Source organism: Musca autumnalis, unplaced genomic scaffold, assembly GCF_047663935.1.
Source record: "Musca autumnalis isolate F117 unplaced genomic scaffold, ASM4766393v1 scaffold_1, whole genome shotgun sequence".
Classification (NCBI taxonomy): Eukaryota; Metazoa; Arthropoda; class Insecta; order Diptera; family Muscidae; genus Musca; species Musca autumnalis.
Window position 1 is genome coordinate 219,008,268 of NW_027411644.1, and position 17,120 is coordinate 219,025,387.

The 17,120-nt window shown below is 36.2% G+C and overlaps 2 protein-coding genes across 2 annotated transcripts in view; one reads left to right on the plus strand and one right to left on the minus strand.

The window, feature by feature from the left end:
• Positions 1–10,913, plus strand: part of timeout (circadian regulator timeout) — a 669,268-nt gene extending 658,355 nt beyond the window's left edge. Inside the window, exon 12 of the mRNA XM_073960207.1 lies at positions 10,408–10,913. Within this exon, the coding sequence (XP_073816308.1) occupies positions 10,408–10,454 (47 nt within the window). The 3' untranslated portion in view covers positions 10,455–10,913. The remainder of the gene's footprint in view (positions 1–10,407) is intronic.
• Positions 1–17,120, minus strand: part of LOC141389141 (uncharacterized) — a 269,444-nt gene that overhangs the window by 229,782 nt on the left and 22,542 nt on the right. The gene's annotated exons all lie outside the window — the stretch shown is intronic.

The window sequence follows — 17,120 nt, forward strand, 5'->3', positions numbered from 1 at the left end:
ATTGCTATTATCTTCATTCGCTGTATAAACCTGGGCATTTTCCGGTTTCATGGAAAAGGACAATTAATATACCGTTCCTGAAACCTGGTAAGGACCCGATATTATTCGGTAGCTATAGGCAAATTAGCTTACTATCTGCGTTCGGGAAGTTATTTGAGTATTTTTACTCTCTGAAATAAGAAAGAAGCTAGAGGATGGAGCAATCCTATCTGACAGTCGGTTTGGCTTCAGGCAGGGTCATTCAACGTCACATGCCCTGATGGTCCTAGAAAATACTATCGCTGTTAGTTCGACAACGTCTGGCATAACGCAATCATATATAAAATAAGAAGGCTAGGCTTCGAATTTAATATATGTAGGCTAGTGACTAGTTTCCTAGTGGTAAAAGTTGAAGTTGAACCTTTCTTCAGAAAGGGCAGTCAATGCTGGGGTTCCACAAGGATCACTACTAGGGCCTGTCCTCTTCAATATATTTGTTAGTGACTCGTGCGCGCGAAGGCCACTTACTCCTAATTAATGCAGATGACATTTTGTCGCTGTAATTAGGAGCTCACGCAGGGAATACTAATAACAGAGTAATGGATATTTGGAGCAACTCTCTGAATACGAGGGCAGTTCGGAAACTTCTTAGCCTAGCACAAAAAGCGCGGTATAAACAGAAAAAAGTTAAGTTTTTTGGAAACTTCCATCTCTGTTATGAACACATGTTAAATTTTCGATCTGGCAACTCCTTCATATAGAAACAGGTGTTCAAAAAAGACGCATCCGCAATTTTTTTACAATAGAAAAATTAGAAATGCCTGCTGTCATTAAATATTTACTTTAGGTGAAAGTGCTCCTTCATATGCAACAGTAAAAAATTCGGTTGCTGAATTTAAACGTGGTCGTACAAGCATTGAAGATGAACCACGTAGTGGACGTCCAAAAACAGCAACAACAACAGAAACTGTAGCCAAAGTGCATGATATGGTATTAAATGATCGACGAATAAAAGTGCGTGAAATTGCTAATATCATGGGCATCTCAAATGATCGAGTCCATTTAATTTTGCATGATGAACTACAGATGATGGGTGCCGCATTTGTTAACAGTCGATCAAAAACGCATAAGAATGAACATTTATCAAGCTTGTTTAAGCGAAATAAAATGGATTTTAAGCGTCGTTTCATAACTGTTGATGAGACATGGATCCACCACTATACTCCAGAGACAAAAGAACAATCCAAACAGTGGACTGAAGCTGGAGGAAGTGCCCCAAAGAAGGCAAAAACAATTCAATCGGCTGGTTAGGTTATGACAACGGTTTTTTTGAGACTTCAAAGGTATTTTATTGATTGACTATCTGCAAAAGGATAAAACAATAAATTCAGAGTACTATTGCAACCTTTTGGATCAATTAAATGTACAAATTCGAGAAAAACGTCCTGGCTTACAACACAAAAAAAAAATTCATCAAGACAACGCACCAGCGCACAAGAGTGGCTAAAATCAACGAATTAAAGTACGAGTTGCTTGACCACCCACCTTATTCTCCTGATTTACCTCCCAGTGAATTTTACTTGTTCCCAAATCTAAAAATATTCCTTGCTGGCAAGCGTTTTACCTCAAATGAAGATGCAATTACAGTTGTAAACCACTATTTTGAAGACCTTGAGGAAAACTATTTTAATCAAGGAATAGAATTGCTAGAAAAGCGTTGGAGAAAGTGTTTTGAAGTTTCAGGAGATTATATTGAAAAATAAAACTATTTTTGAAAAACTAACTATTCTCTTTCGTTGATAGGCTAAGAAGTTTCCGAACCGCCCTCGTATACCTGCTTTGAGTGACTTCAAAAAATTGTCCATACTTCTGATAAATTCAAATTTTGAAATTATTTTGTGGCTGAGGGTTTTTCACCGAATGTTGAAACTGATCACGCTATGATACAGTGATATGATGTTATAAAAATTCATAACCCTAATATACATCCATTACCAAGCATTGGTTATTATAAGGCATCTACTTGATTTAATGAACAATGACGAAAATGATTATTAGATTATTGTGTACCGTATAACAGAGTGAGGCAGAGAACATTTTTGGGTCTCTCTTGTGCTCCCAATGAGCGTAAATTTGTTGTTGTTCACAACGTGTTAGCATCTACACAGGCTGTGAGCGATAACAAATTTACGCTCACTTAGAGCACATGGGCTCTCTTGTGAGTCACAATGCCTCCTCCTGCCGTATAATTTAGCACATATTATATTGATGTTGGTGGTAAGGGCTGTATGTATGTATATGTGAATTTTGATTAAATCAAATATTTATTCGAAGCGGTGCTAAATATGTTCTAATTTCGCTATTGTAGAAAATTTTCTGCGGAAAAAATTGTATTTTATATTTTGAGGTAAATTGGTCGTAATTATTACAAATTGTTTAATAATACATAACTAAAGAAGTGGTTGCTGGTATATCAGTACCACGAAATATGTGTTATATGCCCTTATTGTTATACATATGTATTACAATTTATGTCGTGTAACTGATATCTTGGGTAAATCGTAGACAAATGAAATGTGTTCATAATTTTTATAATTTTTTTTCATTCACACCAATGCCAACAAAACAACAATATTTGTATGAAATAACTGTTTTTACGATTTAAAAATAATTGTATTTTCGTTATATACCAAAATTACATTTACTTTTAATAAATTTAAATATTTTGTTTCATATCATCAGCATCATCATCATTTTCATTCCCATTGTTTGTTGGTTCAATTAACAATGCGTGTATAAGCCTTGGCCTACATTGTCATTAAATTTTTGTATAACAACACCATCAAGTCAACACACATTTCAATACAATTATTGTGAATGATAATTAACACAACGTGTGGTGCGCAACAAAAACCAACTGCGGAGGAATTTTGATTGGACATTGTGTCCTCGTTAGTTTAAATCTAAAAACTGTACAAAAAATTGTTTTTAATATCACTTCTATGCCATTTTGTTGCTGTTTTAATTTAATGTTGTTGCTTTTGTTATGCGTATTAGCAGATATCAAATATTTTATACAAAATATTGAAATTTAATTGGGATATGTGTGAGCGTCGTGTTAGCTTCAAAATGACAAAAAAATATTGTTTTAATGTGTGCTGCTGCTGCTGTGATTTCATTGAAGGACTCAAATTGCAATCAACCTGCATGTTACGGATATAAAACCTATGCAATTTTTTGAATGCAATTTCTGCATTGGGAATCCAATTTGTTCATATCGCTTTTTCAGTCCAGTATTATGAGACAATACTAAAAAACAAATCTAATGATTTGTGATTTCTCGATGAAATAAAAAAACTATTGTTTAACAATTGTTTGTTAGTAAACATTTTCTCTGAGTTTTTCTAGTTGCGCATTCGTTTTTATTTAGTTCCGAATAAACTAAGAAATATTCAAAATAGAAGGCCTGTTGTAGATCTTCCTATGAAAGACCTGTAGAAGCGTGCGTTACGTCGTCTTGGAGAAGACCTGTAGTATATATTTTTATGGAAAATCTGTAGGAGATCTTCTACGAGGGCGGTTCGGAAACTTCTTAGCCTATCAATGAAAGAGAATAGTTAGTTTTTCAAAAATATTTTTATTTTTCAATATAATCTCCTGAAACTTCAATACGCTTAGTCCAACGCTTTTCTAGCAAGTCTATCCCTTGATTCAAATAGTTTTCCTCAAGGTCTTCAAAATAGTGGTTTACAACTGTAATTGCATCTTCATTTGAGGTAAAACGCTTTCCAGCAAGGAATCTTTTTAGATTTGGGAACAAGTAAAAGTCCCTGGGAGCTAAATCAGGGGAATAAGGTGGGTGGTCAAGCAACTCGTACTTTAATTCGTTGATTTTAGCCATTGTTAAAACACTCTTGTGCGCTGGCGCGTTGTCCTGATGAAAAATTATTTTGTTGTGTTGTAAGCCAGGACGTTTTTCTCGAATTTGTACATTTAATTGATCCAAAAGGTTGCAATAGTACTCTGAATTTATTGTTTTACCCTTTTGCAGATAGTCAATCAATAAAATACCTTTGAAGTCCCAAAACACCGTTGCCATAACCTTACCAGCCGATTGAATTGTTTTTGCCTTCTTTGGGGCAATTCCTCCGGCTTCCGTCCTTTGTTTGGATTGTCCTTTTGTCTCTGGAGTATAGTGGTGGATCCATGTCTCATCAACAGTTATGAAGCGACTCTTAAAACCCATATTATTTCGCTTAAAACGATCCAAACAAGCTTGAGAAATGTTCATTCTTATGCGTTTTTGATCGACTGTTAACAAATGCGGCACCCATCATCTGTAGTTCATCACGCAAAATTAAATGGACTCGATCATTTGAGATGCCCATGATATTAGCAATTTCACGCACTTTTATTCGTCGATCATTTAATACCATATCATGCACTTTGGCTACCATTTCTGTTGTTGTTGCTGTTTTTGGACGTCCACTACGTGGTTCATCTTCAATGCTTGTACGACCACGTTTAAATTCAGCAACCGAATTTTTTACTGTTGCACATGAAGGAGCACTTTCACATAACACATTCACCATATCATTATGAATTTCTTGTCCCGATAAACCTTTTTTATGTAAATATTTAATGACAGCACTCATTTCTAATTTTTCCATTGTAAAAAAATTGCGGATGCGTCTATTTTGAACACCTGTTTCTATATGAAGGAGTTGCCAGATCGAAACAAAATTTAACATGTGTTCATAACAGAGATGGAAGTTTCCAAAACACTTAACTTTTTGCTGTTTATACCGCGCTTTTTGTGCTAGGCTAAGAAGTTTCCGAACTGCCCTCGTACTAGAAAATATCTAATATGTATTCTTATAGAAGACCTGTATTAGGTTTTCTAATAGGATTCCTGTTGAAGATCTTTTTATACATATAAGTTTTAGGACTTACCAGGACATACGATTTTTGCACTATTTTAAGTTTTGACTACTGAAATCTCACTTGGCAAAATCGACGTATTTATTTACGACTACAAAAAATTATTTTGCGAGGTTTGCAATTGGTCTTTTATATTTTTTTTAGTGGAAAACCTTTTGGAATTTTGTTGCCCTTTTTGCTGATAAAACATGGATTTGGCTCAAAAGCGGAAGTATTACTTATTTTGGAAGCGTGTCTTATTTTGTGAATTATTACTTTCGATAGTTATCGCGCCCTCCCATCAATTCAGTTGGTCACCGTATAATTTGGAGCTTTTGGACAATTATATCAGGGAGCATGGACTTGACCACGAAAAACATTATTTCACTGTAAATTCCAAAGGAAAATACTTTAAATTGCACTTACAAAAATGTGGAGCTTTCGTTAGGAAGGTGCCGGAAGGAGTCGACGGATATGACCCATTTTGGAACATAAACTAAGATTTGACAAAATATTACGACAGCCAATGTTTAGACCAATTCGTTTATTCCGTTTAGGAGATAACGCGCAAAATTTGAACAAACGCACCAGCGACTACACATCGTGGCCGTAGCGGGTTTTACAGATTTCGGGCATTTTTCTCAGACGTCTGGTCTTGCCCTTGAAAAAACGTATACCGTCGTTATGGGGGCAGCGAATAAAAATTGTTGCCAAAAAAAAGCAAAGCGATTCGAGAACGGACCTTAAACTGCACTTTACCGAAATTTTGTGTGGAATTAGTGAATCGGTATAGTTGATATTCTATCTATCTATGCCTCGCAGAAATATTTCTATGTGCAAAGGATGGACCAAATTGGTAACTGCCTTCGAAAGTTATCGTGTGCGCCATTTTAGCGAAAAGTTTTGAACTTTTGTGGGGCAGGTACCCGAAGTAGTGTACCGATATGGCCGAAACAGGTTTTCTATGAGAAGAATAACTAATCTTCTATGAGATGAGGTCTTTTATGAAAAGATGAAGTGGTCTTCTATGAAAAGACCAACTGGTCTTCTATGAAAAGACCAACTGGTCTTCTATGAAAACCCAACTGATCTCCAATTGTTTCTATAAGAAGTCCTACTGAGGTTCTATGAAAACAAGAGTTAGTCTCATATAAGAAGATTGCGAATTGGTCATCAATGAGAAGACCACCAGGTTTTCTATGATGAAGTTTTCTATGATAATACAGGGCTTGGTGTTCTATGAGAAGACTAAGTGGTATTATGCGAGGACGAAGTGGTCTTCTATAAGAAGACGAGGTGGTCTTCTATAAGAAGACCAAGTGATGAGAAGGCCAAGCGTTCTTTTATGAGAAGAAGACTTCTCTCAGAAGACGAACAAAATCTTCTATGAAACAAGTAAAATGGTATCAGTCGGCTTTGCTGACAGATATATACCCTCAGCCTGTGTGAATTGGAACTTTCATCTATTGACAATATCGAATCGAATACCGGATGCTCAACCAAAATCCTTTTCCCCAATTATTATGTATTATGGGGTTTTCAGATGTTGTGGCCCTTTTTTGAACGTATGAACTGGCCGACAAAAATATATTTTTGGATTAAAGTTCAAGAGTATTGCGGAGGAGGTACTTGAAGGAATGGATAGACATAGTCCATTTTGGAAGTGGATCTTATTTCGGGAGTAATGTCTTTTCGATAGATAGCGCGTCCTCCAGTCATTTCAGTTGGTCATTGTATAACTTGGTTTTTCCACCACTATGCCACGAAGCGTGGACTTACACGAAGTTAAACTAAATATGGAGATAATCCCAAGATTGTGATGTTTTTTGGACTTTTGAGGGGAGGTACCGGAATAGGCGGACCAATATAATCTTTCTTCGAACTTAAACTAAATTTAGACAAAATGTTACGGAGGCCAAATTTTGGATCGAAGATGATACGTTTGAGATTGTGCTCCGCCCACTACACATGATGCTGTAGGACTTTTTAAGCCTTCGGCTGGAGCAGGTCTTAAACTGAAATTATCAGAAATTTTGTGTAGGAGGTACCCGAAGGAGTGGATCGATAGAGTCCATATTAGAACCTCATTTATGTCTGGTAGAAATTTCACGATGTGCAAAGTATGGACCAAATCGGTTAGTCTTCCTATGAGCTATCGTGCGCACAATTTTTCCAAATATTTTTTAACTTTTGTGTGGGAGGTAACCGAAGGAGTGGGAGTGGAGGTTTTTAACACCTTATGGGCTATTTTCTCACGAAGTATGGATTTCCCCTGAAAGAACTTTTACCGCCGTAATGAGGGCAACGAATACAAGTTGTTGCAACAAAAATCAAAGCGATTGGAGAGGTGGTATTAAACTGAACTTATCCGAAATTTTGTGTGGGAGGTACCTGAAGAAGTAGACCGATAAAGTCCATATTGGAACGTCATCTATGTGTGGCCTTGAAGGAATTATTATTGAAGGATTTATAAAAGAATTTTTTTACATGGCCTTTAAAGGCGTGGATTTATGAAAGAATATTTGTACTTGGCCTTTTAAGGCGTGGATTTATTAAAGAATATATTTACTCGGTCCTTCAAGGCGTGGATTTATTAAAGAATATTTTACTTGGCCCTTCAAAGCGTGGATTTATTAAAGAATATTTTTACTTGGCCCTCCAGTTATCGGGCGCTCCGGGCAGCCAACAGACAGACGGACGGACAGGGCTAAATCGAACCCAAATTGTCTGAAACGGATTTGTTCCAAATATACTTGGGGTCTAAAACCATTATTTCCATTAGACCCATTTTGCTCGTATGAAAATGTATATGGCGAAAAACAAAAATTTTTTACAATCGATGAATCCGAGTTTCACCCTTACAGAATTCGCGAACTGTTAACATATTCTATATAGTATGATATACATTCTTTAAACTGAAGTGTTTTAGGAGGAATCCCATAAGGTCGACCATTAAAATTGATTTACGTGGAAACAGTGTTGGCATCAATGTAGAAAAATAGGTAAAAATGGGTTGAAGCCAACAAGTTTTTCTATGCTCCCCTCCGATTTTAGGCTTAACCTTACATTTTATAGACATATGCCCAAAGAAATACTCAAAGAATACTTCATGGGCAATATGATACTAGTGTATCATTTTTCGATATATCCACTGCATCCACCTAAAATTGATGCTGACGTTTTGAAGCCGGAATTTCGGGGTTTTTTGAATTGTTTTAATAATTCGGACGCGCAACAAGATAATATTCAAAACTCACATTAGGATTATAAAACTCGTGATTCTACGTCGTTTAATGCATATCTCATGAGTGTGCTCCTTACAGCATCCTAGTAATTAGAGTCTAAATGACAATATTTTATGCGTGATTTTTTTTAAAAAAACCTATTTTTTGCGTTTAAAATTTACAAGTGCCATTCACTTTCCATTGTACCCCGCGTGAATTTAGTTTTTTTACGCGACGGATGTAATGAGACCTTCCGCGATCGAATCCATCCACTAAAACCGCGGATATAGATACCCTGAAAATAGGAAAAGCAGCAAAAAATTATTTCGACAAATCCGCGTACTAAACCGCGATTTTCTTGAAATTTTTTTACGTAAATGGAATCCTTTATACGCGATTATAATATTTGCGAAAACGCGTGTCATAAATTACAGAGATTCGCGTGTAATATGGGTTTTTCACCAAAAATAGAATGTGGAGGCACATCTGCGGTTCTTGAAGAATCTAACTAAAATTGGTATATTTGGACGTATTTTTGATAGGCGCTGACGAAACCGGATGCGCATCAAAATCGTATGCACATTGCGCGACTTTTACCAACTTTAAGGTTTTTTGCAGTGTATGATGCAACCGGTGGCACACGATGGCCCCTGAGTGAAACATCGAAATATGCATAAATTTTGACAGAGATGGATTCGCTGTATCCAAAAACGGATGCGCATCAACCGACTTTAACTAATTCGCGAATAACAGGCTTTTTAATTATAATATTAATTGAATGATTGTAATTTCAATATTACTCTTAATTTTCTACCCTTATAAGTTATCACAGTAATCAGTTAAACTCTCGCGATGGTAAACCATATGTTTTGATGAAGTTTTAACTGTATACATTCTTTATTCTATGGGATTTTAGCAAAATAGTTGGAGAACTCCCAAATATTTTTTTCTAAGTTTTAGAATCAAACCAAAAAAATATTTGCAACAATATTTTCCAACAATAAGTTTTTCTCTTTTGTTGTTGCTATAATATGCAATTTATGTACCCAATCTCTATAAATTTGGTATCATATTTTTCTACGCATTGTCTAGATTCCGCATATACTCTTTAATTTATTTTTTGAGGTTTTGTACGGATTCTGGGACAGGATAATTTGGATTAACTTCAAAATTTTTTATTATTTGTTGACTTTCCGCGAAAATAATAATAAATTTAATAACTATTTAAACATCTACGAATAGATATGGAATGCTGTTAACGATTTATGCATACATTTTCTCATAACAACAAAAAAGATATTTTTAAATATTTTTTCTTTATATGAGAATAAAAACCGCTATAACTTTTGCGCGCATTGGCCAATTTCGTGAACGCGAGCAGATTTGAAACCGGATTTTTTTCCTTTACCTCTGTACCAAAAATCGTAGATGTGCTCGTAAAAAAAATTTTTAATATTTTTCAAATGGAATTGTAAAGGAATTTTGTTATTCGCCATATACTCTCGTTAGCATAAATGCTGAGGGTATAAAAACCAAATGGTCTTCAATGAGAAGACCTTGTGGAGTCCCCTGAGAGAACCAACTTATCTTCACTAAAAGAGCCAGGACTTCTAGGAGAAAGCCAACATAAATGAGAAGATCTGGTGGTCTCCTCTTCTATGAGAAGACCTACTGGTCTTCAATTAGAAGACGAACAAGTCTTCCCCGAGAAGCACAACTGGTCTTAAATGAGAAGATCAACTAACCTTCTATCCGAAGAATAATATTAAACTTATCTTCCAGGAGAACAGCAACTGGTCTTCTACGAGAAGTCCACTTTGATTACTACAAAATCCCTCTAAAAAATTACGTACTTTTAAAATAAGAACTATACAATCCATATAATCCTCTTTAAATAGAGCTACTGAACCTCTGTGAAATAATCTAATGTCCTCCTATATGATGACAATTTCTTCAGTTATGAAAAGTCCTACCGGCCTTTGTAGAACCATCTTGTCTCCCACAGGAAGACTTTCTTTTCATCTACAATAAAACCTCCTGCACACGTTACGGCCTCTACTATGTGTCGCCTTACTGTACTTCTTCTATTAGAAAAAATTGGTTGTCTTATTCATTGTGTATAAGAAGCTATTCTTCGGTTCTAATGTGGTTGAATACAAAATCTGCAGATCTTCTATAACAAATCCAATTGATTTTCTACAAAAATTGCTACTTCTACTGATCTTTATGTTATTTTAACCGTTTTCTTTCTGATTAATTTATTACTTTTGTTTTACATTTACAGGTATGTTATATGTGAAACCGGATAAAATATTTGTCCTCCATAGATGACTGTAAGTAAAATTTAGCCGTAATTTAGAACAACATCTGAAAGAATTTTTAGTGTATTCTTTTTTAGAGATTCAATATGCGAACCAGTTGTGATTAACAAGCCCTACAGAAGGCTCTCAATTCAAATATTTAATCATATTTAAAAATATTTGTTATACCCATTTGCCAAATTGCCCTGACTTTCCTCGTGAAACCATATACATTATGATTTATTTGTGCGATTTTTAAAGCTTTCTCGTCAATAGTTGGAGAAAGTTAGATTCAGAGGTTTGCGAGTTTTTAAAGATGATTAAATGGAATTAGGCATATTCCGTATGTGGCACAAGAATTCATTATAAAACTCCCTCCTTTGCGGAATTTTTTAATGCTTTTCACAACATCTTTACAGAATCATAATTTTTAATAAGAAAATTGAATTGGAATGCTTATTAATATTTTATGTAAAAAAAAACGAAAAAAGTAATTAAACAAATCTTTTCATTCAACTGTGACAATGAATATTAGAAAAAGCCAAAACCTCCAGTATCCAACCAACAACCACCTACCTTTAAGGTAAAATTAAATATTTACATTTACCCAACCCTCCTGTGACAACTTTTAAATTCCAAAATTGACATCTTTAGGAAGAAAAAAATCTTAATTATGAAAAATTATAAAAGGCAGGCTAAGAAGCCGGTAAAAATTTGCATTTTTAATTTTCAAAGCCAGTGGCAAATGAGAAAAAATGCGGAATGAAACGATGTGCAAACAAATAAACAAAAAACACGTCTAAAACCATTAAGCCTGCAGTGAAATCTACTAAATTAACAACAGCAGAACTTCTTCATGGCGTATAAAAATAAGAAATTTTTTCATTTATTTCCACAGAAAAAGCGAACCACTTTATTTCTTTTTTCTGTTCTCTTCTGCATACTGACCAGAAATGAAGAAACAGATACCAAGAGGAATTTGGGCAAACAAAAAACTTAATGAAAGAAATTTAAATGCCTTGAATAAATGGCTAATTTAAATATGTACACTTCTACAATTAAGCCGCCATGCTGCTGTTTTCGGCCAGTTATTCGAGTCTATTATATTTGGTCAGTTATCAAGAAAAAAAAACAGCATAGTGGTATTTGAAGATTTTTTTTAAATAATATACTAGAATCGTGTTGAAAAGTTGTTTATATTATTTTCACTGAAAATGGAAATTTTTTGCTTGTGAAAAGTCGCTTCAAGAACTCATTCAAAGAAATATTAAAGAAATTAAATTAAGAATTTTACAATCACCCAATAAATTGATATTGAAAGTGAGATAACCGTTTAATTATTGGCTTTAATTCGAAGAATATTTTTTGTGGAAATTGCATTTTAATTAAAGTTAAACATGATTTTAATAACTTTATATTTCAATTACTGTGAAGAAAATTTTAATGAGTGATTATATATCAAAGTTCAAATCAAAGCAGATAAATATGGCGGGTTATTTTCTTAGAAGTTTTACATAAACTTTTATAAAACTCTGCTAGTTTATCATAGTCAGATATGTGTGGTTTTGACAACTTTCGAGGAACATGGTGTGTTGACTGTGTAGATAAATTAACCGGCTGACATAGGCGATTTCCTCTCGAAATGAACGAAGGTCATAATTCCTATGCCTTCCCTGTGGGACAAAATTGTTGTTTACTGAAAATATCAATTATCCAACAAAATTCTGCTCTTTTTAATGGAAAAGCGCATTGGTACCATGGAACCAACGTAAAAAGTTGTTCAAAAGCATTGCCGAGAGATAGTAGGTAGAAATTATTTTTCGAGAGCTATCTCACAATAATAATAATAAAGGTTGTAAGTAATAACAAGTATGAAAGGCGTTAATTTCGGCAAGGCCGAACTTTTTACACCCTCACCATGAACTGTATTGAAGTAAGTGGAAACAATCAGTTTCCTTTGGTTTGTGGAAGTACTACTCTCTTCCCGCACGTTCAGACTTTTTCCTTGGAGGAGAAGCATATCTTAGCCGATGAAAATCACTATTGGAAAAGTTTGGATTTCAATTAACTAACATAATTTCGTATTTGCATTTATCAAAATGAATTCCATATATGTATATACTTGCTACCAAGCTTTGCCCTCGTCTGCCACAAAAACAAAATCCTAATATTCCTCAGGGTCGGACTTAGCCGCCCGTGAAACGTAACATAATGGTTGGAAGATGTTTTGGACTTCGGTAAACTCCTAATTTTTCAGCGTACCCCTTAGGTCATAACATCTCAACTCGAAAGAGGAGTAATTAAAAAAATCACCTTATATTGATAATTTTCAACATGGAGTTTTTCTATCCAATGATCGTCCAAAATACCAACATACATCCACTTCAGAAGAAAAATCTAGCAAAACCTTTTAAAAGAGCTCTCAGGAGTCGTCATCGTTGTTCTTTCGAAAACATGAACCAATATTAATAATTTTCGGAATTGAGCTTTTATATCCTCTAAAGTTGAAAGTGGAAAAGTTGACCCAAAACCCTTGAAATTCATAAAATTGGGCAATACTGATTCATGGGGCTAAACTAAAACCAGAATATATGTACATATATGGATACTTTTTCCCAGAGCGGTTTCTTTCTTCTGGGAAAATAAAATACCATTAAACAACTAATTCGGTAAAAATGTGTCTAAAGTATTCTTACTTTTTGGGGCTGTACTAGAACGTGGACCTATACTGTCTGGTTTTCTTACAAGGGATGTTTTGTTATCCTAACGAAAACTAAATACCAAATTTCAGTCATTTCGATTGAATAATGAGGCTAATACTTTCAAAACATCGAAGTACCGTTATATGATGGCTATATGATGACTAAATGCCGAATTTCAGCCAATTCGGTATGATATTGAGGCCACAACCTTCAAAATACCGAAATCAGGAGGTAAGGTTCTATGAGGGCATCTTTACCGAAAAATTTCAGATGTTTCAAATTTCAAATGTTTACCCCAAACGAAGTTTTAATGTGAAATTTCGGTCATTTCAGTTTAATATTGAGACCACGACCTTAAAAATACCACGACCTTCAAAATATCGGTAGGTACTATGGGGGCTACACGAAGACGTGGGGGAAAGTTTTATATCCCAAACGAAGACAAAATGCCAATTTCAGTCAATTCGGTGTGATAATGAGACTAAAATCTTCAAAATACCGAAAATCGGGAGGTACCCTCCTATGGCCCCTATATAAAGAAGTCGATCAATACCGACATATTTCAGGTGGAAATTCTTAAACCCCCAATGAAGACTAAATGCCAAATTTCAACCATTTTTGTGAAATATTGAGGCCATAACCTTGAAAATACCGAAAATATAGAGGAACCGTTCTAAAGAGACTTTATCAAAAACTGGACCGATGTAGTCCATTATTAATACCAAACACTTTAGAAATAAGACAAAACGTTTTTTTCTATTTTAAATATTGCGAGCTGTATGTTCATTTCAACAGATGGACGGTCGAACAGATGCTGATCAAGAATATTTATACGTTATAGGTGGAGGGTATTACTTACTTACTTAGCTGGCCCATTACAGAACATTTGTTCCATAGACCGAACTGAGAAAAGATCTCCAATTCTCTCTGTTTTTTGCTTCGCTTTCTGGAATACCGCACCTTGTCATCTCTTCATCCATTTGTTTGCGCCATCTATTTTTTGGCCTGCCAATTTTGCGTGCACCGCCATGTGCCTCGAATTTATACGCCTTTTTAGCGGGTTCATCATCCCTCATTCTTATTATATGGCCTAGCCAACGCAATCGCTGCATCTCGATACGTTTAACTATATTGATGTCGTTGTATAGCAGATACATCTCATGGTTCATACGACGTTCATATTCACCGTCAACGCAGATCGGTCCGTAGATCTTTCGAAGAATTTTTCTCTCAAACACGCCAAGCAATGCTTTATCTGCTTGCGCTAGCACCCAGGCTTCGGAACCATACATCAGCACGGGTAGTATCAGTGTTTTGTAAAGCGTTATTTTTGTTTGACGAGTTGTGGATTTGTTTTTAAAGTGCTTACTTAAGCCAAAGTAGCATCTGTTGGCCAATAAAATTCTTCTTTTTATTTCACAACTGATGTCGTTTGTTGTGTTTACGGCGGTGCCGAGGTATACGAAGTCTTTTACTACCTCAAAATTATAGGAACCAACTTCAACAGTTGGTCCGATCTCAATGAAAGCATCGGCGCGTCGACACCATTAACTTGGTCTTCTCGTTGTTTACCGCCAGACCCACTTTAGAAGATTCTCCTTCGACCTTCATAAAGGTATCGGTTACTTCTTTTACTGATCGTCCTATGATGTCTATATCATCAGCATAAGCAAGTAACATGCGGCTATTGGTGAAGACTGTGCGACTTCTTTTGACGTTTGCCTCTCGTATAACCTTTTCTAGCAGGATGTTGAAAATATCACACGAAAGGCTGTCTCCTTGCCTGAAACCTCTTTTGGTACAAAATTCTTCGGAGAGGTTCTTTCCTATTCTAACTGAAGATCTTGTGTCAGTTAGAGTCATTTTACAAAGCCGAATGAGCTTTGCGGGCATACCAAATTCAGACATTGCATGGAATACCTTTGATCGGAGGGGACTGTCGAGTGCTGCTTTATAATCGACAAAAAGGTGATATGTGTCGATCTGCATCTCTTGGGTCTTTTCCAGGATTTGCCGCAGGGCAAATATCTGGTCAATGGTGGACTTGCCAGGTCTAAAGCCACATTGGTATGGTTCAATTATTTTGTTGGCCATTGGCTTTAGTCGTTCGCACAATATCCCTGACTCTATCTTATAGGCAATAGGGAGAAGACTTATGCCCCTATAGTTGGAGCATACAGTCTTATCTCCTTTTTTGTGGACGGGACACAGGATGCTCAGGTTCCAATCGTCGAGTACGCGTTCTTCCTGCCAGATGGTGCTAACTAGCTGATGCATACACCTTATAAGAGCGTCGCCTCCGGTTTTAAACAGCTCGGCCGGTAAGTCATCGGCTCCTTCTGCTTTCTTATTCTTCAGCCGGTTGATTGCTGTTTTACCTCATCTTGGCCGGGCGGTATACATTCTATACCATCTTCTGGGATTGGATCTGTGGTATCATCGTCTTCGCTACTATTGGATACCAGAAGATTGGAGAAATGTTCCTTCCATATCCTGAGCAGGCTATCTGTATCTGTTACCAGATTACCTTGCTGGTCTCTACAGGAGGATGTGCCTGTACCAAAGCCATCTGTTTGATGTTTCACTCTTTGGTAGAATTTTCGGACTTCATTTTGGCTCCTGTATATCTCGATGTTTTCACATTTCTCTCTTTTTCTTGCGGAAAAGACGTTTCTCTTCTCTCCTTTTCTCCCGATATCTCTCTCGTGCGCTACACGTTGCTACCCGCTTGGGCGATGGGCTAGTTCGGCATCGCAAACTCGTCGATTCTCAGCGTTACAGTAACTAGTTCCACTTCTGACCCCTCACAATGCAATCAACTGTAAACTTTAACATGGGGATGTCATAGGAGGTAACCAATTGTTTGCATTACGTGTAGGTGGTATTGTACTAGTTCCAGGTTTACAGTCATATACCAGTTTATTTATAAAAAAAAGTGGTGGGAAATAGTCACAACTGACGCTTCGTCGTTTACTTGGGGATATATAGGTGTCAATTGGTTCCCTTCGCATTACTTATGGGTCAATTGTGAACTAGTACCACTTACCTCTAGTATAGGACTATTTAAATTGCGACAATTGGAATAGCTAGCGGGTAGAGAGAAGAAGAGGGCGATTTGCATATTTCCTTCGTATTCTTTTTTTATACCAGAACAATATGTACAAAGATATTCAGTCCATCAACACTAGCTTCTGTTATTGGATGCTTCATTTATATTAAATTTATGAAGAAAATGTAAATGTGAATTATTTATACAACTCGTCGTTTAAGTTAAGTTAATTAAGTCGCAACTGACGCCTCCTCGTTTACTTGGGGATAAAAAGGTGACAATTGGTTCCCTTCGCATTACTTAGGGGCCAATATTTGTACTAATACTGATTAGAACTAGTTCTGGACTACTTGGATTGCGACAATTGGAATTTTCGTCGCAAGCGGGTACTGATTGTAAGGTAGCTCTATATGCCGCATTTTTCTCTTCGGTAGCAGCACGACACTCCTGGTCATACCATGATTTCCTTTGTGGAGGTCTCTGGTATCCAAGTATGGATTTTGCGGCTGTTTGCATGGAGTGGGCAATAGTTTGCCATTGTATTGTTATGGTACCGGGACAAGGAGTGCTCTCATTAAGCAATTGGGCTAGTTGAGTGGAATATGCTGTGGCTATCTGTTGTGTTTGCAGTCTATCGATGTCCAACTTCCGCGTTGTGTCTGTTCATGCTTTATTTGCATCGTTTAAACGAGTACGTACCTTTGCTGCAACAAGGTAGTGGTCTGAATCAATGTTTGCTCATCGGAACGATCGTACATCCAACACGCTCGATGAATGTCTTCCATCTATCACAACATGGTCAATTGGATTACTTGTTCTTTGATCTGGAGACAGCCAGGTGCCCTTATGAATATCGAGATGATTAAATCTGGTACTGCTGACTACCATGTCTTTTTCAGCTGCAAAGTCTATCAGCCTCATACCGTTGTCAGATGTTTCACTGTCG